Source organism: Hypomesus transpacificus, unplaced genomic scaffold (genome assembly GCF_021917145.1).
Source record: "Hypomesus transpacificus isolate Combined female unplaced genomic scaffold, fHypTra1 scaffold_132, whole genome shotgun sequence".
In the NCBI taxonomy this organism is placed as follows: domain Eukaryota; kingdom Metazoa; phylum Chordata; class Actinopteri; order Osmeriformes; family Osmeridae; genus Hypomesus; species Hypomesus transpacificus.
In genome coordinates, this window is record NW_025813708.1 from 439,946 (window position 1) to 463,218 (window position 23,273).

General features: G+C 49.5%; 2 protein-coding genes across 5 annotated transcripts; one reads left to right on the plus strand and one right to left on the minus strand.

Moving 5' to 3' along the window:
• Nucleotides 1-952: 952 nt before the first annotated feature.
• plekhg4 (pleckstrin homology domain containing, family G (with RhoGef domain) member 4) lies at nt 953-13,343 on the plus strand. Of its 4 annotated transcripts, none has more exons than XM_047050929.1 (11): nt 953-2,009; nt 5,747-5,999; nt 7,791-7,880; nt 8,198-8,422; nt 8,650-8,820; nt 9,324-9,504; nt 10,023-10,139; nt 10,491-10,745; nt 11,025-11,239; nt 11,851-11,909; nt 12,178-13,343. In XM_047050929.1, the coding sequence occupies exons 1-10, from the start codon at nt 1,003-1,005 to the stop codon at nt 11,887-11,889; spliced, it is 2,553 nt and encodes an 850-aa protein (XP_046906885.1). In that variant the 5' UTR covers nt 953-1,002; the 3' UTR covers nt 11,890-11,909; nt 12,178-13,343. The 4 variants fall into 4 exon arrangements, with proteins under 4 accessions (XP_046906885.1, XP_046906887.1, XP_046906888.1 ...); XM_047050931.1 differs by having other exon boundaries at nt 5,750-5,999; XM_047050932.1 differs by lacking the exon at nt 11,851-11,909.
• Nucleotides 12,425-23,061, minus strand: LOC124488294 (BTB/POZ domain-containing protein KCTD19-like). The gene is made up of 13 exons (XM_047050924.1): nt 22,792-23,061; nt 22,459-22,606; nt 21,919-22,107; nt 21,126-21,248; nt 20,668-20,872; nt 20,241-20,389; nt 19,901-19,983; nt 17,846-17,988; nt 17,479-17,562; nt 17,164-17,241; nt 14,166-14,367; nt 13,798-13,896; nt 12,425-13,602 (listed from the first exon to the last, which is right to left on the minus strand). Exons 1-13 carry the CDS (start codon nt 23,059-23,061, stop codon nt 13,366-13,368), a joined length of 2,010 nt encoding a protein of 669 aa, XP_046906880.1. The 3' UTR covers nt 12,425-13,365.
• Nucleotides 23,062-23,273: the final 212 nt, after the last annotated feature.

The window sequence follows — 23,273 nt, forward strand, 5'->3', positions numbered from 1 at the left end:
CATCCATAGTCCTGGTCTGTGGCTCTTTGTACATCACTCTGTGTACATCTCTCCTCCACATCCTAGGATCCGTTTATCCGCTGGCATGTAAACATCTGGAGTCTGCCGTCGTCCATTTCTGACTCTTCTTCTCTCTCCTGGTATTTCAAAGAGAGAGGCAGCAAACGCTGCCTGTCTTTGTGTGTGTGTCTGTTTGTGTGTCTGTTTGTGTGTGTGTGTTTGTGTGTGTGTGTGTGTGTGTATTTCTCCTAAGAATGTGAAAATGGCAGGTTGTGACCAGGCAGGCAGTTAAAGAGTTCATTAAAGAGCAGTCGGTGTGTGTGTGCGTGTGTGAGATCCTCCTGGTAATGCAAAGAAAGAAAGAGAGAGAGGGAGAAGGGAGAGGGAGAGAAAAGGAGAGATGGAGGTGAGAGACTGGACGGGGCATCCCAGCACCTCCATCAATTCCTTTGTTGTTGACATGAAAGCAGAGCTGTGAGAGGGAGACCTGAGCCCTACACATCTCCCTGGATCTCTCCCCCTTTGCTCTCCTCCCCTTCCGTCTCCCTCCCTCTCTCTCTCTCCTCCACTTCTCCTGTCCGCTGTCCAGCCATCCCTGCCCTCGGAGGAGAATCGTCTTTCAGTTCCATGTGTGTCAGTCCTGCCTCATCCCCATAAAGACTCTCTTGTCCTCTCTCTTTAACGCGTGTGAAAAACAGGCCCATTGTGGGCCCTCATCCACCAAGCTGTGCTAGCTAACGTAGCCTCAGAGCCACACCAAGTCTCTCTCTCTCTCTCTCTCTCTCTCTCTCTCTCTCACTCTCACAGAGCTTTCCTCTCCACCCTTCCATCAATGTCTGCTTTCTCTGTGGGTGTGACCGAAAACTGACCCGATTCTCTCTCACTTTCTCCCTCTCTCTCTCCCCCCCTCCATCTTTCTCTCCTCCCCCCTCTCTCCCTCCCTCCCCCCCTCTCTCTCTCTCTGTCTCTCTCTCCCAGGCGTATGAGTGGGCTCTGGAGGGCATGCGTCACCTGGCTTGCGTCAGCATGGAGGACTGCTCTCAGCCCAACAAGTGCCAGGGTGTGATTGGCTGCCTGGAGGGTTACGGGCGCCAGCACCCCCCCATCCCGGACGTCCGCTTCCAGGAGATGAAGGAGCTGGCTGGGGAGCTGAAGAACGAGCAGGGCCTCAGGCAGTGGAAGTTCGCTTGGTCCAAATGCCAGGAGACCCGTCAGATGTTTGAGAAGAAGCTGGAGGTGGCGCTGAGGACGCGGCGAGGCGTACCGGACAGCGGGGCCGCTGCAAAGGCGTCCGGCGATGGCCTGGCCACGCCCAGACGCCACTCGGAGGGTCAGGGAGCGCGCGGTGGCGGCGGCCACGAGAGGAGCTCCAGCTTGTCTCTCTCCTGCCGCAAGGCGTTCTCGGGCGTGTGGAGCGCCGGCCGCGAGAGGCTGTCCTCCACCTCTAGCTCCGCCTCCTCGTCGTGCGCCCCCAGACCTGAGGCCTCTTGGGGTGGGGACTGTGGCTCCACCCCCTCCATAAACTCCTCCCCCTACGTCTTGGAGCCCCGCCTCCCCCCGCACACGCCCCTCTCCCCCCCGCACCACAACCCCCGCCTCACGCGCAGCGCCTCGTCCGATGAGTCGTCCCACCGCAGCCGTCTGGAGGCCCAGGCCCGCGCCTCCTCCTGCTCCTTCACCCCCACCCTGCCCCCCCTCGACTCCGACTCCGCCCCCAGCGCCACCCCCGCCAGCCGCCGCCAGCTGCTCCGCAAGACCCAGAGCTTTGACTGCCCGGCCACGCCCGAGGGCGCCCGCTACGGCACGTGCCAGAGGACGCTGAGCGAGCCTGCGCGCCGCGGCAACACGGGGGTGTTCATCAAGGGGCTGGAGGTCAGCAGCACGGAGGTGGCCGAGCGACCCTACAGCCCCAGGCTGGCTGCTCACGGCTGGGCCGCCCCTGCCGGGGAGGGCCTGCGGACCCCCGGAGCCTCCAGCAGCCCCGTGGCCGAGCCTCGTGTTAAAGGAAGGTGGGTGGTCGACTGGACGCTTGTTGTGGTGCTGCTGGTGGGAAATGAAGGGTCAGTTCCCCCAGACGTGGATTAAGTCTGGTCTTGGCATCATGCCTTTTTCATTGGACATCTTCATTGAATTTGTTCGTCTTTTAATTTAGGGCTAGGCTTAATCCATGTCTGGGAAACTGGGCCAAAGTGTTTTTTGTAGGGTTTGAGTAGCAGATTTGGGTTTGTTCTGTGTGAGAGAAGGGTGGAGTGTCTGTATTTTACCAAGACTTTGAACTTCTGTTCAGTCCAGGTATGTTACTCTTTCTCTGAGTGCATCAACTCCATAGGGAACTTGCTGGAAACTCAATCTTTACAGTATATACTGTCCTTCTATCTCTCTCTCTGTCTCTCTCACTCTCTGTCTCTCTCTCTCTCCCTGTCACTCTCTGTCTCTCTCTCTCTCCCTGTCACTCTCTCTTGCTCTCTCTTATTCTCTCTCTTTGTTTCTCTCACTCTCCCCATCTCCTTTCTAGAATGTGGCCCATATCTTCTAAGGTTTTTTATATTTTTAATGCTAGCTTACATGTGTCAAAGGATTGCTGTCTGTATGTCTGTTTCTGTGTGTCTGTGTGTGTGTGAGTGTGTGTGTAAAAGACCAAGAAAATGGGCACCAGGCGTCATGCTAGTTCGGTAAGATCAGTCACCCCCCCCCTCCTAGGAAGTGGAAGAACCTCCAGCTAAGTCCCTGCTCCCTGACTGGGATGGAGCTGTAATGGTTTTGCCATACTCCCCCCCCCCCCCTCCTTCACCTGTGACCCCCATGAGAACAGCCCCCCCCCTCCCTCTGACCCCACCATCATCACCCCTGCTACAGACCACTACTGCTATCCTGCCACTGATGACAAATCCAGCCCTGGGAAGCCACAAGGAGCTCCTTTGATGTGCACACACACACACTCACACACACACACACTAACACACACACAGTGGAGGACAGAGACATTCAGACACACACACCCCCGCTTGTCTCCATGTGGTTTACAGTGGAAGGCTATTCCACACCAATTAGAGCGTATCCCATTAATACAGGGTCCCAGGCAGCGTGGGGGGGGGGGGGGGGGGGGGGGCGGTGGTTGGGGGGCAGGCGAGGAAGGAGGGTGAGCTACTTCTAACATTGTCTTGCTTGTCTCACCCAGAGAGAGAGGTTAAGAGTAACTGTATGTCAGTAAACTGACACACAGCTCCCTCACTTCCTCCGTTTGGTATTTAAGGCGTTGGGAAAACAGTGCTGGAGTGCTAAATCTTTCTGATTTGGATCCCTCACACATGGACGGTTCTGAAAGTGTGAATTATTCGTTTCCTGTGTTTTTGTTTAAGCTTTCTTTAGCTTTCTCAGCTTTAAATAACACGTTGGAGATTATACCGTAGTTGACGATATATATCAATATCTTCTACATCGATTATATCGTTGTTTGTTTTTGTATCGAGGGTTGTGGTACTGTAGTGTTTGAGAACTTAAGGTGGGGGGCATTAAGTCTGGTGGTTTCTTGTGTGTGCGTGTGTGTGTTTGAGAGTGTGTGTGTGTGTGAGAGTGGGTGGGGAGGGTTTAGGGGGGTCATTGTGTCCGAGGAGGCACTGTGTGTGGCCTCAGGCACTGAGGAGGGCTGGGCCAGGTGCCACACACGCACACACGCACACACACACATCACCCCTACTCACCATCCATGCCCAACGGGGTGGCAGAGTGGAGCGGGACTCCCCTAGGGCTGGCCCTTAAGCTAGAGGAGCGAGGGAAGGGGGGGAGGGGGAGAGCGAGGGAGGGGGAAAGCGAGGGGGGGGGGAAAGCGAGCGAGGGGGAGAGCGAGCGAGGGGGAGAGCGAGCGAGGGGGAGAGCGAGAGAGGGGAGAAGCCACAGAGGCACGACCCCCCACACCTATTGTTGCTTTTGTCCCTTTAAGTATACCTCTTCTGTATTTGTAAAGGTCTTTTTATCCAGCTTGCCAGTCTCTCTTGAGAAGCCAAAAAATTAAAAAGAGGTATTAGAAAGCGTTAGAAAAAACGTAATCATCTTCCACACATCCATGAAATAACCTTCAGGTCCTGTTTTCCACTGGCTTAACCTTGTGGTCCTTTATCAGCCCGATGGGACCAACGAGTGCTTCTGTTTTTCATTTTAATAGGTCTTAAGGTCCGTCTTGTTGGTGCCCAGTGCAGCAGGGCCTGGCTGGACCAGACCTCATACCAAGAGGACTTTAGCCAAGTAGCCCACTGACAATCAGGCAGAATAGCATTAGCGTTAGCTTTCCCACCCCCGGTTAACTTACACACACAGTATTATAAACACCTTCTATCAGGCCCTGGAGACCTGCAGAGACTGGCTGTAGGGCCGCCAGCTTGTAGACCTACCAGCACGCCAAGAATAACACACTGAAAGGGAGGGGGAGAGAGAGAGGGAGAGAGAGGGGGAGAGAGACAGGGAAAGAGACAGGGAGGGAGAAAGAGCGAGGGAGAGAGACGGAGAAAAGGTTTATGGCCATGGGAAATAAATCACCCAACAACCGTATTTTGATTTGACTCTGGACCTCAGAAGTGATTGAAACAGTGTTTGAACCCGGTCTGTGTTAGTCCAGTTGTTTAGGTCTCCCTGTGTCAGACAGCCTCCAGTCACACGTGCACATGTTCAGCCTCAGTTCCAGCTGGGTGTGTTCCTCGGACAGGCCCTCAGGCCTGATGTGAAACCTGGGATACCTGGTCTGTCTGTCTGTCTGTCCTTCTCAACAACATTAGTGGGTCTCATCTCACCGCAGCTGCTTGATCCGCTCTTGTCATTCAGCAGACACTTTTATCCAAAAACAACTTATTGCTTATAGTCAGTACGGTGGAGCTTCAAGGATCTAAAGTGCACCGTTAAAACTGTGTTTTAGTGGTTGGCACTAAAGAACAGTCTGTGAACTACCAGACAGCGCTGTATAGCATCACTTCAACATTACGTAAGTCTGATAACAGGTCGGCGCAGCAATAAAAATAACATTTAATCTGAAGTGCAAACACTTTCTCCGGCCTCTCCCCTCCTACTAAGTCCTGTCGTGTAAAAGGGCACCGTGACTCATCCTCGCTGTGGCGTAGATAGCATCTCGGTCCCACGGATATGATGACCAGGACCTCCCTCCAGACACAGTGCAGGGGGGACCTGCTGTGACACGGTGGCACAGGCCTCCACATGTCTGGGAAGGTGGTTGATGTTAAACGTTCCTCTGACGTTGTGCCCCTGATCTTGATTTTTACAGTTTATTCATTAAGCTAGACGCTAGTATAGTGTGGATGTGTTAGGGCCTGTCTGTGTGGATGTGTCAGGGCCTGTCTGTGTGAATGTGTCAGGGCCTGTCTGTGTGGATGTGTCAGGGCCTGTCTGTGTGGATGTGTCAGGGCCTGTCTGTGTGGATGTGTCAGGGCCTGTCTGTGTGGATGTGTCAGGGCCTGTCTGTGTGGATGTGTCAGGGCCTGTCTGTGTGGATGTGTCAGGGCCTGTCTGTGTGGATGTGTCAGGGCCTGTCTGTGTGGATGTGTCAGGGCCTGTCTGTGTGGATGTGTCAGGGCCTGTCTGTCACCTACAATACAGAAGCCTACATTTTCAGTGGTACTAAACATCCTTTTTCTGCCCTCCCTCCCCTCCACCCCTCCCTCCCTCCTTGCCTCCCTCCCTGCCTCCCTCCTTCCCTGCCTCCCTCCTTCCCTGCCTCCCTGCCTCCCTCCCCCCCTCCCAGCAGCAAGCTGCGCCACATCGTGGATGAGATGGTGAGTACGGAGAGAGAGTACGTGCGCTCGCTGCGCTACATCATCGAGCACTACTTCCCTGAGATGGAGCGGCCCGACCTGCCGCAGGACCTGCGGGGGAAACGCTCCGTGATCTTCGGGAACCTGGAGAAGCTGGTGGACTTCCACAGCCAGTTCTTCCTCAAGGAGCTGGAGAGCTGTTGCAACCACCCGCTCCGCGTGTCCCACTGTTTCCTGCGCCACGTACGTAGATACGAATCTAATACACACCAGTGTTAGGGGGGTGGTAGACATCGAAGTTCAGAAAGGCTTCCAGGCGAGTTTGATTCGACTCACGGTCCGCTCCGGGGACTTCAGGTGGATTAAGTGCTGCCAAGTTTTCGAGCTAATTCTGACATTAAGGTCAGATGCAAACAAGGTTGTTTGAACCACTAGCACTTCTGCTGTGAAGATGTGGGATCATTGTTTTGTATGTTATGTGAGTAGAGTACTTTACAATAGTGTTTTCTATAGAATTCAAGGGTACATGTTAACGGTGAGAAGGATTGGGATACCAAGGGCCTCAAACATCCTAAGGGAATGTCTCAATAGTCAAACACTTGTCTCATAAAATGTGCAACGCGATCTTCAGGAGGTGGTTGACACTGAACCCTTAACAGTTGGCACGTCCTCCGTGTGAAGGCTGTATGTTTCTGATCATGTCAGAAGCCAAACAAAAGCTCCCTGTGTTTATGTTCACGAGGTGATTGTCAGGCCGTCCCTTAGGCTGAAACTCGACCTGGGAGACCTGCAGGTGGAGCCGCCTCAACCGTCGCCGAGTGGCAGTAACGCCAGTTATGATTTACAAAAAGTAAAAGAGTTATGAACATGGATGTCAGGGCAGGATTTGACACACACACACACGCTGCAGGGCGGTTGGGTAGGGATCCTGGATTTGCTGGGTCAGTTCCTCCAGTAGGTGAGGTGTTGTTCTAGTTTTAAAACCGAAGGAGATGGTTTTACCCCTCAAGTATGAACCCAGCTGTGCAAACACACCCCTCTCTCTCTCTCTCTCTCTCCCTGTATCTCTCTCTCCCTCTCTTTCTCCCTCTCCCGCTCCCTCTCCCTCTCTCTTCCTCTCTCTCTCTCTTTCATAACCGCAGTTTCAATCACTCCATCCCAAAGCTCTCTTGGTGGTTCTCATGTTGGCAAAACCTCTCAAAGCTTCTCCAATTCTCTCATCTCTCGATACAGTCCATAGAAAGCTTTTTCCTTTTTCATCCGGTCGTCGCTCCGTCTCCATCTCTCTGTTTCTCTCTTTACATTCCAGTGGTATTAGAGCGTTATCAAAGCAGCCCGCATGTACTGAACTCTCTTATCCAGGCTTGCCCACTCCTTCACCTCTGTACATCCCCTCCTCTTCCTCGCTTCCTCTCCCCTCTCTCTCCTTCCTTCTGTCTCTCTCTCTCCTTCCTTCTGTCTCTCTCTCTCTCTCCTTCCTTCTGTCTCTCCTTCCTTCTATCTCTCTCTCTCTCCTTCCTTCTGTCTCTCCATCCTTCTGTCTCTCCTTCCTTCTGTCTCTCTCTCTCTCTCCTTCCTTCTTCCTCTATCCTTCTTTCCTTCCTTCTCTTCCTCTCTCTTCGCTGTGTCCTCTCTGTCTCGCTCTCTGTCTCGCTCTCTGACCCCCTCAGGTTGATTTAGGGGTGCACACACAAGAATAGACCTCAGTGAGAACCACCCCCAGCTCTACAGCAGAGAGAGACCCGGGGTATTCTTGGCCAGAAACGCAGCAGTGAAAGATATCGCACGTTTCACACAAGTATAAAATGCGCCATAAAGCATTTTGCCTCATTGCCAACAGTTGCGGCCAAGCAAAACTCAAATGACAAGATATGGAAAATCGCATGTTTTCCACTTGTGGAAGGAGTTGTGTAGGGAGAACAAGAGGGTCTTCTGTGTGCTGAAATGGGTCAGAATGGACAGAAAAAAAATAATGTTTTTTTTACCTTATATATAACTGAAATGCATCCCTCCCTCTCTCTTTGTAACCCACAGCAAGACCAGTTTGGCCTGTACGCTCTGTACAGCAAGAACAAGCCCAAGTCTGACACTCTGCTGGCCAGCCACGGAAACAGCTTCTTCAGAGTGAGTCTGGAGCCTTCACACACACACACACTCACACACACACACACACTCACACACACACACACACACACACACACACACACACGCACACACACACTGTCCACCTAGCCATCACATACATGTTTGCATCAAGACAAAGAGAGAAATGAAAAGAACAATGTTTTTACATTCACATTTGGACGATTCGTCAATCTAGCAGAAGCTTTTCATCCAAAGCGACATACAAATTAGACACAAAGACCAGCGCGCACACTGTACAGAACACCAGCCCTAACCCTCCAACCACCACCCCTTCCCTCCGTCCCTCTCTCCCCCAGAACAAGCAGCTGGAGCTGGGGGACAAGATGGACCTGGCCTCCTACCTGCTGAAGCCCATCCAGAGGATGAGCAAGTACGCTCTGCTGCTCAAGGACCTGATCAAGGAGGTGAGCGAGGCCCAGGACACGGAGCTGGCCTACCTGAGGGCTGCCGCTGAGATGGTCAAGTTCCAGCTGCGCCACGGCAACGACCTGCTGGCCATGGACGCCATCCGGGACTGTGACGTGAGTCTGAGCCACGGGAGGACACGCCCCCTGATCCCCAGAGGGGCGTGGCTATCATGAGGAACCTGATCAGAATAACTCCACTGTTGAGTAGGAGATCCGGGTTATTAAGTATGTGTGTCTGTATGTGTGTGTGTATGTCTGTATGTGTGTGTGTGTCCTGTGTGTCGTGTGTGTGTGTCCTGTGTGTGTGTGTGTGTGTGTGTGTGTGTGTGTGTGTGGTGCAGGTGAACCTGAAGGAGCAGGGCCAGCTGGTGAGGCAGGGGGAATTCACCGTGTGGTACGGGAGGAAAAAGTGCCAACGCCACGTGTTCCTGCTGCAGGACCTGGTGCTGTTCAGCAAGCCCAAACGCATTGAGGGCGGCCTGGACGTCTACATCTACAAACACTCCTTCAAGGTGAACAGCACCACACCAGGCCAGCGGCCAGGAGACTAGAGTAGACCAGACTAGAACAGAGTAGAATAGAGCAGAATAGACTAGAGTAGACCAGACTAGAACAGAGTAGAATAGAGCAGAATAGACTAGAGTAGACCAGACTAGAACAGAGTAGAATAGAGCAGAATAGACTAGAGTAGACCAGACTAGAACAGAGTAGAATAGAGCAGAATAGACTAGAGTAGACCAGACTAGAACAGAGTAGAATAGAGCAGAATAGACTAGAGTAGAGTTTGTTGAACCCTGGGGAGTATTGCACTGTTTTAGACAGGAGTGTCTCTAAGCCTTTTCTCTCACCAAGCAACAGCAGTGATGACATAAATGACATGATATACAAGCAAACATGAGGAGGGTTCGCTTGGCGCCTCGTCTGATTGGACAGTAGGGGAAACCAGGGCTTAGGGAATCAGTGTGACATCACTAGGCTGGTTTCCAATGTGGTGGTCTCCCTCTCGTGGTCCCAGACGGCAGACGTGGGCATGACGGAGACGTCTGGAGACAGCGGGCTGCGCTTCGAGGTCTGGTTCAGACGCAGGACCTCCAAGAACCAGACCTACATCCTGCAGGCGGCCAATCAGGACATCAAGCACGCCTGGACCTCTGACATCACCAGCATCCTCTGGCAGCAGGCCAACAGGAACAAAGGTGTGTGGGTGTGGGTGTGTTAAAGAGTGAGATCGTCTGTTAAAAGGGGTCAGATGGCTGAGCGGTTATAGGGAGTTGGGCTATGAATCAGAAGGTTGTTGGTTCGATTCCTGGCCGTGCCAAATGACGTTGTGTCCTTGGGCAAGGCACTTCACCCTACTTGCCTCGGGGAGAATGTCCCTGTACTTACTGTAAGTCCCTCTGGATAAGAGCGTCTGCTAAATGACTAAATGTAAATGTAAAACACAGTCTTAATCAAGTCAAATACAGCTGTGTGTGTGTCCGTGTGTGTCGCTCCTGAAGCAGCTCACCTTACACACCCCACCACATCACAGCAGTAGCACCTGTTATTCCTACTGCTCCAACAGCCAGCGTGGACTTGTTTGTGTGTACACTAGGTCAGTTACACATCATCTCTGTCTGTTGGGGGCTCAACCTCACCAGGTCTGAAAACAGAGACAGAGACTGTCCCATTTCTGCATTGTGTGCTTAACGTGTGTGTGTGTGTGTGTGGACAGAAATCCGCATGCAGGAGATGGTTTCCATGGGCGTGGGCAACAAGCCCTTCCTGGACATCAAGCCTAGCGACGCTGCCATCAACGACAGAGCCATCGACTACATCATGAAGGGCAGAGGTGAGGACACACACTCCTGTAGGACACACACACTCCTGTAGGACACACACACTCCTGTAGGACACACACACTCCTGTAGGACACACACACTCCTGTAGGACACACACACTCCTGTAGGACACACACACTCCTGTAGGACACACTGAAGACACACTCTCACAGCAACAGGCTGGACCATCCAAATCATTCTGTGTTTTGTTATTGTGAAAGGTAATCTCCAGTCTAACATAATTGCGGAGGGGGGGGATCTGTGCTAATGTGACTAATCTAGACTGTATAGCCTGGTGCCTAACCCTGAGTCTAACCTGCCTCCCCTTCCTCCCTCCCTCCTCCTCCTCCCCCCTCCCCCAGGGGCCAGGACGAGAGCCTCCATCGCCGTCTCCCTCTTCGACCACTCCAACCCCTTCAAGCGGGCCTCGGGGAACAGCTCTGGAGCCGGTGCACCCGCGGCCTCGGGCCCCTCGTCATGCAGCCTCCTGGGCCCCCTCAACCTGCACATGTACAGCAACCAGGCCCTGCTGCCGGCCTCGGCCGAGAGGCCCTTCATCTCCCCCTGCATCGAGGAGGACGAGCTGGAGAATGAGACCAGCAGTCAGCCCTCCATGAGTACGTGGTCCAGCGTAGCCTAGCGACGCCAGCATCCTTTCCCACGCCAACGGAAAAGTCAGATTAGAGGAGGTGGGGGGAATGGGGGTTGAGGAAAGAAAAAGTCTTTCAAATGTGTGACACAATACCGGATTTTTCACATACAGTGGTGTGACATGGTCTTTCTCTTCCTTCCCCTCCTCCCTCTTTCTTCCCTCCCCTCCTCCCTCTCTTCCCTCCCCTCCTCCCTCTCTCTTCCCTCCCCTCTCCCCTCCTCCCTCCCCTCCTCTCTTCCTCCAGCCACAGAGAGCTCAGGCTCATCCTCTCACTGTCTCTCAGGCAGTGGTGGTTCCAGTGGATCAGACAGCGGCTGTGTGTCCAGCCACCTGCCCGAGGCCCTGTCCGAGGAGCCCAGCTCCCCCTGTGAGCCCTCCTCCTCCTGCTACTCCCCCTCCGCCGCCTCGCCCGCTGCCGCCACCGACAAGCCCCGCTTCAACAGCCAGTACATTTCAGCCGTGAGTAGGAAGGGGATGTCGACGCACACCCACACATACAGCGACGTACTGCAGGGGCGGAGCTTCAGTTTTGGTTGACAGGGCAGCTTTTTTTGATAACTTAGGATGCGGCCGTTTAATAAATGTTTTACTATGATTGAATGGCTTTTCATGAATTGATGTCAGGTGTCGGATGCGTTTGGGACCAATCCTTCGTGTTCGAAAAAGTCGTGGTTTTCTGCACCATGACTTTGCTTTTGATTCGGTACATCCTCTATATATAAAATGTGCATCTCTTCAGCCTGGAGACGTTGCTTTTAAACCCTCCTCCAGTCCCACACCTGTAGACGTGGGCATTCAGATTTGCTCTACAGGTCAAAGGTCAAAGCATAGTGCCGAATCTCCACCCCTCTGCTTGCTCAAAACGCACAAACCATGTCCTGGTGCACACAAACGATACCCTCTGGGACAATCAGCTGTGCCTAACCTGAACTTTGACAAGCACTCACACCTACACCAGACGCTGCTGATGCAAACTCCGGTAACGTTCATGTCATCCCTGCTGACCTGGACAGTGCTGTTTAACCTGTAACATGCAGCCCCTAACCCCGGCTCTCTCCCTCCATTTACAGAAAGCAGCTCAAATCATAGGGCCATCCACTATAGTGTGATCCCTGTAACCCTGCTTTGAGTAAGTGGAGCGACGCTTTACATATGTTCCTCTCTCTCTCTCTCTCTCCCCCTCCCTCCCTCCCTCCCTCCCTCCCTCCCTCCCTGTCTCTCTCTCTCTCTCAAGTCAAATCCTAACATCTAAAACCACTGCAATCTACAGCCATGCCCCCAGCTAACGGCTTTCTGCTACCCTGGTGTCGTTTCTCCACGGTCGTGTGGCATGTTTTCATTTGGGAGGGCTGGGAGCAGTTGTGTAATCATATTTTTATTTTTTTCTTTGTCTACAGGTTTGATACTTGGCTATCACCATCAAGACAAGACCATGTGAGATGATGGAGGGATTGACGGATGGAAGATTGTTTTATTGATCCTCGCCTGCTTTCACCGTCAAGACAAAAACCCAGAGAAAAGATGGACGGGGTTTCTCGTGGTCATTCTCAGCGCCAGCAAATCTCATCATCACTCACCAACACCAGCTGGGACGTAGCACTGTTTTTTAAAAAGCCACTTTTGAGCATAGCTTTTATATTGTGTAAAAAAAAAAAAAAAAAAAGTTGATTTAAATATCCTTATATTTATCCTCTTTTTTTCCTGGTGCAGTAGTTCTCTGTACTATATTGGTAACTGTAAATAATTCTTGTTCTAGTTTACAACGCGGTTATAAACTGCTCCTGTGTTTTCTCATAGACCACTTTAGCTGCAGACTGCAATTGAAAATGGCAGATAGCGGAAGGTATCTGAGGCAGGACTGTGGACTACTCTTCATAAGCATAGACGCCTTTTTATTTTTCATTTTATAAAAGGCTGTGTTTTAAAAGGACCCTTCTGACTTCAGCGTCTGTTCCTCTGTTCTTTGATTGACCCGGGGTCAAGGGTCAAGATCTTTCCTCACGGTCGTTTGGTTTTAAGAGTTTCGTTCCTTCGTCTCGACCGAGTTCGTTTATTTTTTTTCCGCTTCCACTTCCGTAGTGCCTGCATCTCGTGGATGGTGTGGTGTGTTTCGTCTCCATGCCCGGCTCAGCTGCTCACCTGAGAGGGGCTGGAAAACGGAACAGCCTGGGATGGAGAGAGAGAGAAGGAGAGAGAGAGAAGGAGAGAGAGAGAGGCAGAGAGAGAGGGATATAGATAAATAAGAGCTAATGCAACTTTTTCCATGTTCATATTTTCTGAGAAAAAAAAAGATGGCATTAAGAAAGAACACCAAAATGTACATTGTCTGTAAATATTAGCCCGTAGGAGAATAAGATTGTGATAACTTTGTACATGTATGTATTAACCAGCGAAAAAGCAGGGAATCACTGAAGTGCCATTCTCAAATCGACAAAACACACAAAAGAAAATGTTAATCACATTTCCACTCGTAGCTGGAGCATGAATGTGTACTTAAGTGTCATATTTCTTAATCCTAACAAGTTCACACGTATTTAATAAAGATGGGTTGCTTTGTATCCAGGTCTGTGTATGTGTGTGTGTATTCATTGGTCGTCTGGAGGGCACGTGTGTGTGTGTGTGTGTTCATTGGTCGTCTGGAGGGCACGTGTGTGTGTGTGTTCATTGGTCATCTGGAGGGCACGTGTGTGTGTGAGTCTCACTGCGGTGACCAGAGATACAGGAGCGGTCCGTTCCCCTGGGAACAGAGCGATGGTGCGGCAGTGTGGTCTCCCCAGCAACTCCAAACATGACGTGTAGCGCTGGGCTACGGTCAGGGTGAGCTGGAGAAAAGAATGGAAACTATAGTATTGAAATGGGGCAGGTGGGATGTGTATTTTGTATGTTTACTAAACAAGTAATCCTGAAGTTAATTTAACACTGTTATACGTTCATTTAGCGACTGTGTCTATGAATACCGTGTGTGTTGTGGCTGCCTGACTGGCTGTTAGAGGAAGCGTTCCCCTTGAGGCCCTCACCTTCAGCCAGCGCTGGAGCAGCTCCCTCTGTCTCGGTCTCCCAGGTGAGATGATCCTCATTAGCTCCGAGACAAAGCCCTCCACCTCAGTCTGTCTAGTCTGAGGAACATGAAAGAGGGATGAAACTAAAACAAAAGAAGCTCATCCTCTTAAGAGACGTTTCAAGTTAGTCTCTTCTGTTTAGCTAACCTTGGAAGAATACATCGATCATTTACTGGAAAAGGATTTGAAAGGAAATGAAGGTGAGTTTGATTCGCATCCCAGCTGATCCCTCAGTGTCCCTGCACCGGGTTAGTAACATCAAACCATCATTAACCCAGGTCTGCTCCACTCCATCTCTCCTCTTCATGAATGTGAATCAGGCCTACCCAGAGGGAGTAGACTAGGTTGGCTATCTTCATGGTGTTGTCCTGGGAGTCCTGTAACCTGACCGAGTCTAGGATGACCCCCGTCAGAAAGGCATGGCACTGCCGTCCGTATAATATCTCCTCGTAGGACAGACTGAAGCATGCAAAGGCCACATCTGGAAGGACAACATGGACTTGTTTACCACTACAGGAAATGCCGCGTCTTTAAACTCTGATCCTCGCTCATTTCGATGAGAGGGAAACCTCAAATCAACAGCAGAATTAAACCCAGATCTGCCCCATTTGAGTGGATGAATAATTTATGGTGATTATACTTTCCTTGTAACACCGCCAGGAAACATAACACGCTATAGACTGCTCTGCACGACAGCTTGTGTTTTGTTCAAAGGAATGTTGTTTAGTAAAATCCCATTTAGCTGGAATACAAGTCCGTTGATTGCTTTCCAGGGAAAACAATGATACAGACATTATTTAGATAAAAGAAGGTGATCTGTGCTTCCCTCTAGTGGACACTCATGTACTACCACAACAGCTGTGGTAAGCTGTAAATCAAATTCTGTACACAAGTATCCTTAGTGTTTAGCACTAGATGTACGATATAAACTTACTTTGATCGTCTTCTCTTGCATCTTGCACCTTGTGTGATTGATATTCTGAGGAAAAAGCATCCAGTTCCACTCATGTCTGAGAATCATGACTTGACACAGCGAACTTAAAAGGACTAATATTCATAAAATCAAACGTGATTGATGAGAAGAGGTTCTTATTCAACCCTTGTGCTGCCTTCGGGTCTCATGACCCAAAGATTCATAACGAACGATCGTTGTGTTTACCCAAATTTACTAAATACTAAAACAAATAAAAATAATTTTCTTTTAACTTTTGCAATGTGGGGGGTCTGAGACAGCCCAACGGTTAAAAGAAAATGCTTCACTTTGTTTTTGTATGCGGTAAAGTTGTCGCAATATGATGGTGGGTCACAATGACTGATGGGTCAGAATGACCCGAAGATAACACAAGGGTTATCACTCATGCCCCATGTCTAACCCCCTATACCTCCCCCCTCCTCTCCTCCCTTCCTCCCCTCACCCCTCTCCTCCCTTCCCCCCCTCCCTCTCCTCCCTTCCCCCCTCCCTCACCCCCCACCTCTCTTCCCTTCCCTCCCTCCCCTCACCCCTGTCCTCCCTTCCCCCTCTCCCTAAGTGCATCTCCCACTCCTCCCTTCTCACCAGTGTACAGACTGGAGCTGGCAGTGTAGATGACACTCTGGGTGAAGCAGCCTCCTGGTTCTCCTCTCCCCAGGACTGCAGGGTGGTCCACCCTGACCACAGAGCCCCGGCCAGGCAGCACACAGCCCCTCACCGGGAACACACAGCTCCTCAGGGCAGGCACCTTCCAACCGCTCCCTCTCCCACCTAAACACATGGACACACACACACACACACTGTACACACACACACAGCTGCACACTTCATGGTGTGCCTATTGCGAGACAAAAACATCTGTTTGTCGAAAAAAGGGATTAGCCTTGGGTTAATAAAGAGAGATGTAGAGAAGGAACCAAATCTCCAATCTGCTTGCCTGTGTTACTTGGCTGAGTCACGATGTAAGGATTGGCTCTGCTTCGCTCCCCCATCTTAGCTGTGTGTGTGGGGTGGGTATGTGCTGTGGGGCCCCCAGGGACCCTCTGTCTGGAGAAGAGGGCAGTGAGGGCAGACAGCCTGGCCGAGGCCTGGGCAGGGAAGGGGTCTGTGGGGAGGGAGAGAGGCGTGGGGCCCCTGGAAGCAGCTGCTGGGGTGGTTCTGGTTCTGGCGGTTGGCCTAGACGGTGTTCCCCAAGGCTTTGTTGTCGGGCCAGTGTGAAACACATTCTCCACCATGTGTACCAGCCTCTGCAGAGGGGCAGACAGACTCCCCGCCTCTCTGCCTCTCTGGATCATTCTGCGGAGGGAGTTCGACGTCTGTCCTACGCCCTCTGGTGTCCTCTTTGTGGCGCTGCCCTGACTCACTGACGACAGGTTCACACAAACCGCTGGTTTTGATTTAATCATCTGCCAAAGAGCCAGAGAGATTCGAGTCGAGTCGCCGTGCTTTTGTGTTGCAGGGAGTTCTGTGTTGTCGAGTGTTTTGTTTTGGAACACCCTTGTCAACTTTGCAGAGATCTTGGTATTGGCGGCTGATGAGGTCGGCTGACTCGGCGTGTCAGAGGGCAAGGATCTGTCAACAGGATCTGTTCTAAGGAGAGCTGATGGAGGTTGACTTGAGCCAGCTGTGACTTCTGTCGTGACGTAGCTGCCCTCCGCTGTGTTTAGGATGGGGTGTCTGGGCCTCTGTGTACCCTCTGGGTCTGCAGACAGACAGACGTCCCCATCCACCCAGATGAAAGGGTCTTGGGAGTTGTCTGAATCTTGCCACTGTATTGAACTCAGATCCGTGCTCTCCTGTGAAGATTCCAACAAAGTGTTCCAACTTCCAAAAACCTCCCATACAAATCAATACAAACTGAGCAGATACGAACAGTAACTGTTTCTAAACTGGACATGTAAACTCTGGACTGCAGCCATTTCATCCACACACACGCACACACACACTCTTTCTAGAACAAACACACTCCCTACAACACACATTCACTAGAATACACCCACACACACATTCCCTAGAACACAGACACACACACACACTATCACTAAACATCTTGGGCCCTGACTCAGACATCCCCCCTCTCCCTCCAGGATCTTAATTCCCCTCTGGAAAACAAAGTGTTTGGGGGGGAGTTAGAGCAGCTATTGAGCTGCTGCAGAACTCCAACGCGTAAAAGCATTCAGGAGTTGACTTTCACTTCCAAACATCACGCTTTGACAACAGTCTTAGAGAGCTGTGCCAGCGATTATTGAATTCACACGCGTGGAAAATCAGAACCTCTCATTTTGTATATTTGGCAGGGTCGACACAAGCACAGGTATACTTTGTGGAAACGGATCCCTACAAAGCAGTGTTGCTCTCCGTCGCAGACAAGCAGGGGCATGGCTGAAGAGGAGGACAGTTTGTGGGAAGTTCCTCTGCTCTGGATCCAGGCCCTGGGTGGAGAAGACAGACACAGGTGCTCCGGAAGAGTCTTCCAGTAACCCAATACTGCAGCTGGTTTACCAGTCGTCAAAAAGTCAAACAAAGATCAAAACACTGTGATAGGCTTTACGCTGATCCCCATATGACCGTACTGGAGGATTGATTAATCCCTATCAATAAACATTGGTCCATCACCTGTGGTCCATGTTGGACACCAACATACTGACCCACGATGGCCCACTCATCACCTGTAATCTGTGCAGTCCTCAAGAGCGCCACTCAGCGAGGGAATCTGGAAGTCCTCAATCTCCTGGAGGAGCAACTGCCATTCCCTACACAGCAAAGACCAACCGGAACACCTTGTCAAAACAGACGCCATGTTACCTGTGGCGTCTGTGTGCGTGCGTGTTTGAGTGTTTGTGTGTGTGCCTTTTGACCCCTGTCAGCTTGACCACATGATTCACCCAACACAGATAAGGCCAGACATCTTTTATGGCCTCTCCCTACATACAAGGAATGCTGAACACAGAATCATTCTTATACAGAATAAATGTGTTACATCTTCAATTTTTCCAACACTATCTACACCTCCGGTTTCCGACCGCCCTACTCTACCTGAACTCGGAGGGCAGCAACAGCCGCCCGCATCTCAGAAAGTTGAGTACGTGACGGAACATTTGCCCGTCTCCTTTAACGAGAAGGCTCTCTCCGAACACGATCCAGCTGGTCTTCTTGACGTTGGATAGCAGCTCTGGGTACTGAACATAATGTCCAGATTTAAAGTTTCCATTACTGACTCGCCCACAGTAATACTGAAGCTATGCATTCAAGAGCACAAAGAGAATTGGCTAACAGAACCTTTTGGGTTCCTCATAGTTTTAAACTTGTGTGTACACATCTGCAGCTGTTTAACCCTCTCAGTCATTAGGGCAGAGGAGGATTTGTACACAAAGTCACCGTGTCCAATAACGACACCATATTTGTTAATGTTTTGCTAACAACCTGGGGTGCGTTTCCCGATAACGATGGATCGTAGCTGTTACGAGGGTTCTCTACGATGAAAATAACGATCCATCGTTATTTCTTACGTGCGTTTCCCGAACATGCTCGTAAGGAGAACCATCGTACGTATCTCTTAAGTTGCACTTAACAAGACGCTGTCCATTGTACTGAAATGTGATTCTTCTGACGCAACTTGATGGAGGGTTATGCAAGGTTAAAAACCATGCATATGAATGGTATCACACATGGCATGTCCCAGCTAGCATCCTAAACAATTCAATGTACAAATACAAGCATCTCAATCCAACATATTTACTGTCTTATTTTCTAGTGCTGACTATATCTACAATCTTGCATAGGCCAACAGCTTCCCAAGACCATGTTTGCAATCTCATAATTATCACATATTGGCCACAAATGACATTGTGACAAATGACAAACACATAAGTAATGAATACCCCATGTCTTCAACATGGAATCATTGTTTTTGACATGAATAATCAACTCTACTTTAATTGATGGTTGATCAATTATACTCATTGTGAGTGTAAGAAATGTCAGATGACATCATGATATCATGATGCTCCTGAACCACATAGAAGCAGACCTGCAGAGGCTAACAAGGAGGTCCTTTGCACTGCCCCCTTTAACCCAACTACTGGCAGTGTTAAGGTTCTATGCCATTGGCAGTTTTCTGGAGGTTATTGGAGATGGACATGGGCTCGCCAAGGCCTCAGTGTCAAGATCTGTGCAGGCTGTCACAACTGCATTACTTTGCCACATCTCAGACCACATCCAATTCCCCATATCAGAGGGGACAAGTCTGCAGTGCAGGACTTAGGCTATCTTCAATGGCTTTTATGATTTTCGTACGAGTTTTCACTCCCTCCCAGCCCATTCACCCTGTGTGACTTCAACCCTGTGGAGTCTTTCCATTTCCTGGGCGCCACCATCTCCTAACATCAGGCTCGGCTCTGCCACCAGCCTCTTCATCCACCGGGCTTGGCGTGCTACCAGCCCTATAATTCTAATAAACATCTTCAATGTTCAATTGTTGTTGTGTTATTGTACTCGTAAAAGCGTTACGTTAATGCATTTCTAGTTTCTATTGCACATTACAACAGCCATATTTCAATGTTATAGTATTTTGAATAAGACTGACATTTGTTTTTTAAATACCTTCATTGCATGCGCCAAACCCACTAAATCAAATTATTTTGTGTAACCTAAATTTACTTGAGGATAAACCGGATTCTGATATTTTTTCGGCAGTTAAACTTGTATGGTTCACTAAGAAATATCCCAGTTCCAGCGTAACTGGTGTAAAAAGAGGACCAAAAAAATCTTATTTTCCATCGGAATTAACTTTCAGCATGAGTTTAATGTAGTTTTCATGGTCGGCCTACGCGTGTCTCCACTGAGTCTCTGTGCTACGATGCACTTAGCGATCTACGACTGGTCTGGAGCTCTCGTTGATCTACGACGATTTTGAAGTGCCTCTTTAGCTACGATGGTTTCGGGAAACGGCCCGTACAACTAAGATCCATCGTACGATGGACTCTACGATCAACTTAGGCTTACGATGCTTTCGGGAAACGCACCCCAGATTGTTTTCACCGAATAAAATGCCAGTAAAGTGACAGGATATGATTGGTCCACAGTACCTACCTTTAACAGGGTTTTAAAGTAAGTGGCGTACCAGTGTGTTCCAACATAAACTTTAACAACTTTATAAACGCTGAACGTTGCCACTGAGGCACACCAGGGCCATGCCGTTAAAGACCCTGTAAAAGACAGAGCAGGGAAAAACAGCAGTTTTAACTCAGCTTAACAGGAGATCCACAGTGTGTGTATGTGCGTATACTGTGTGTGTGTGTGTGTGTGTACCTACAGTACGCTAGCGTCTGTGTGTGCGTATACTGTGTGTGTGTGTACCTACAGTACGCTAGTGTCTGTGTGTGCGTATACTGTGTGTGTGTGTGTGTGTGTGTATTGACAGGACTCTCACCCCCTGGGGTTTTCTTCCTGAGTAGGAACTCCCACAGCACCTCCTTAAAGGCCTGGTAGGCCTCATCCTGCTGGTCCAGGTACTCACACAGTCCCTGCAGCTCAGACCCACTCTCAGTGAGAGGCAGACGGCTTGTTCCCAGCCAGTTCCTACAAGCCAGACGGACAAAACAAGCCTTCAGCTAACGTGAGCCATATTTTAGTAAGTAAGTAAGTAAGACTTTATTTATATAGCACATTTCATACAGGAATTGCAGCTCAAGGTGCTTTACATAAAATCAACAAAAACAATAATACAAGTGATAAAAGTAATAGATCTAAAACATATAACAAACCAGACTAACTGCATTTTAATGTTTACTTTAATGTTGTTGTGTTCATTATGGATCACGGCCTGACACTTTAAGTTGGCTACGGATGTGACTTACTCCACGTGCTGGAAGACGACGCCGTTTCCACACAGGTACAGCTTGTTGCCGGGCAGGTCTCCGTCCACGTAGAGCTGACCCAGAGCGGAGTCTTGATACCTCACCAGGAGGTCAAAGGTCATCTCATACAGAGGTTTGGGGGGCTGAGGGGTCGACAGCTCACTGGTACGGGCCGCCGGAGGGAAGTCACCATCGAAGCTAGCCTCTGTGGTCCAATTTACCGTGAAGTTACAAGTCACACACATCCCAGAGCTGTCTTAGAGCAAGGACGTTTTCATCTTCCAACACACTTACAACCGACCTGAGATTTCTAAGCAGGTTGAAGTATGTTGTCTTTTATCTATATGGACCTCAACTATGTAATCCCGCCACAATTCTAGCAATGTTTGGCAGCACTGATAAGGAGCTTAATAAATACGGAGTGGAGTATCATGTGTGATTATCAATCTGATCCTTACCATGTGATACCTGCAGAGCTTTCATGAAGTCGAACATGCCAGATGATCTGGCCTCCGTTTTCAGCCTCTCATAATCACTGAACTGCTCCGGGAGCAACATCTTTCCCGTTTGAAGGAAATTAGCTTTAATGACACAAAGCAAACACAGGTCACTCTGGTTAACTGTTCCCAGCTGTCTCCCCTGCCTCAATTTCAAACACACAGCAGTTCACATCTTGCGGCTGGATGGATAGATGGATTTTCAACTTGTTTGGAGATGTTAAATGAACGACAAAACAAACGAAAAATATTTGGGTGCTTATTCTGCTACTGAGAAATAAATGAAGGCACGACATTTGAGTCCATTTTTTCAGAAAGAGGTGTTTTCATTCTGGATCACTATGATCTCTGCCTGGTCTTGTATTGTTGCTATAGTAACAATAGCTTGGATGGCACAGTGCTGTAGTTAACATGGGCTTTCCCTGTTTGGCAAAACAAGCTAGTTAAATGTGCTTAACCCAATAGTATAATTCCGCTACCATCAACACGTATTTTTCCAGACATAGTTAAAAAACTAAAAGTGATGGCTCAAGAGGTCAAAATTAAAGCCAATCGCAATGAATATCGAGTTTGATCCTTTACTTACTTCAACAGATGTACAGGCACAAGGCCATGGAAATTTAAAAAGTACTTTGAGACCTGTTACAGCTGGTTTCTTTCTGCTCTAGAGCTGAGCATGTTTTATTTGAAGTTGTGTAGTGAGGTAAGCAGACCTACAGGTTTGTTTGTGATGGTTTGGGTTTGGGATGCTTGCCTATGAACCTGAAGAGTGGGCTGTCACACTCGATGATGGCCACATTATCACAAAGCCAGAGCAGGTTGTGTGCCGTCACCAGGTGTGGGTACAGGCGGATCTGTTCCATAGGCAGGAAACAGTACAGCACTTCCTCGTCTCCATCGATCAGCGGGGTCCCGATTAGGCCCAGCGGTACCGCATCATGGACTACAGTTTCCGAGACAATAACAGAGAATTTGTGAGAAAATGACACATTAAGTTCTGACCCCCTTGATCGGGGTCGGATGGCTGAGTGGTTAGGGAACCAGGCTATTAATCAGAAGGTTGCTGGTTCGATTCCCGGCTGTGCCAAATGACGTTGTGTCCTTGGGCAAGGCACTTCACCCTACTTGCCTCTGGGGAATGTCCCTGTACTTGTTGTAAGTCGCTCTGGATAAGCGCGTCTACTAAATGTAAATGTAGATCGCTTGCAAAATAAACAACACATTAGTAATGTTACGATCAATGAGACATGTTGCAGGTCAGGTTATATCAGCCTGCGACTGGACCAAGGTTTACCTGAGGAAACAGGACTGGCAATGACTTCCGGTTGCTTCTTGTTGCAGATGCGAGTTTTCCAGTAATTCAGAGTGGCTCTCTCAGCGACTTGAAGGTCTACTGGCCGAGCACGCAAGTAATGCTTGCCTGATTGAAAATGTTCTAAGGCCTTGTTGAAATTGAAAATGAAAAACATCACTACAGTAAGCCTAGCTTCCACTCATCTTGCTGTTAAGGCTTCTTTGACTCGAACTAAATTATTTTAAGGTTATGTTCCGCTATGCACTAGCAAATGCAATCGTAGGATATGTAAGGTGTTACGCAGCGTTGGTTTGAAATTTTACAGGACTTTACCTGGAGTAATGAGCTGAGGCGTAGACTTGCTGTTAGTTCATATAATATGTTGAGCTCTGATGAACATGATGTGGCTAGTTTCCCAGTTTGGAGATAATATTGTACATGCCTGAATGTGCATCCATCTCTGTCGATAAACCATCTCCCTTGATTTTGAGAGTCTTTAAAAAGCAAAGAGTCTTGGAGATAAGACAGGCGAGCCCGAGGTATGGAGAAAAAACACCCTCCAACATTGAAAAAACAAGATTGATTAGCCGATCGATCCGCCATCAGTAAATATTTTGAAAAACAACGATTATAATTTAATCTAATTTAGCTAGCAAGCTAAACTGGCAGCCAGTTTTGTTAAATTGTGCTGGTTACTTTTAGCTAGCTATTACTGTAGCTAGACAACAACAATGTCAGCGAACAATTAATCATCAATCAGGTAATCGGATGTTACAGTTTAAAACTGTAGGTCTACATTTAGCAAATAGCCACGC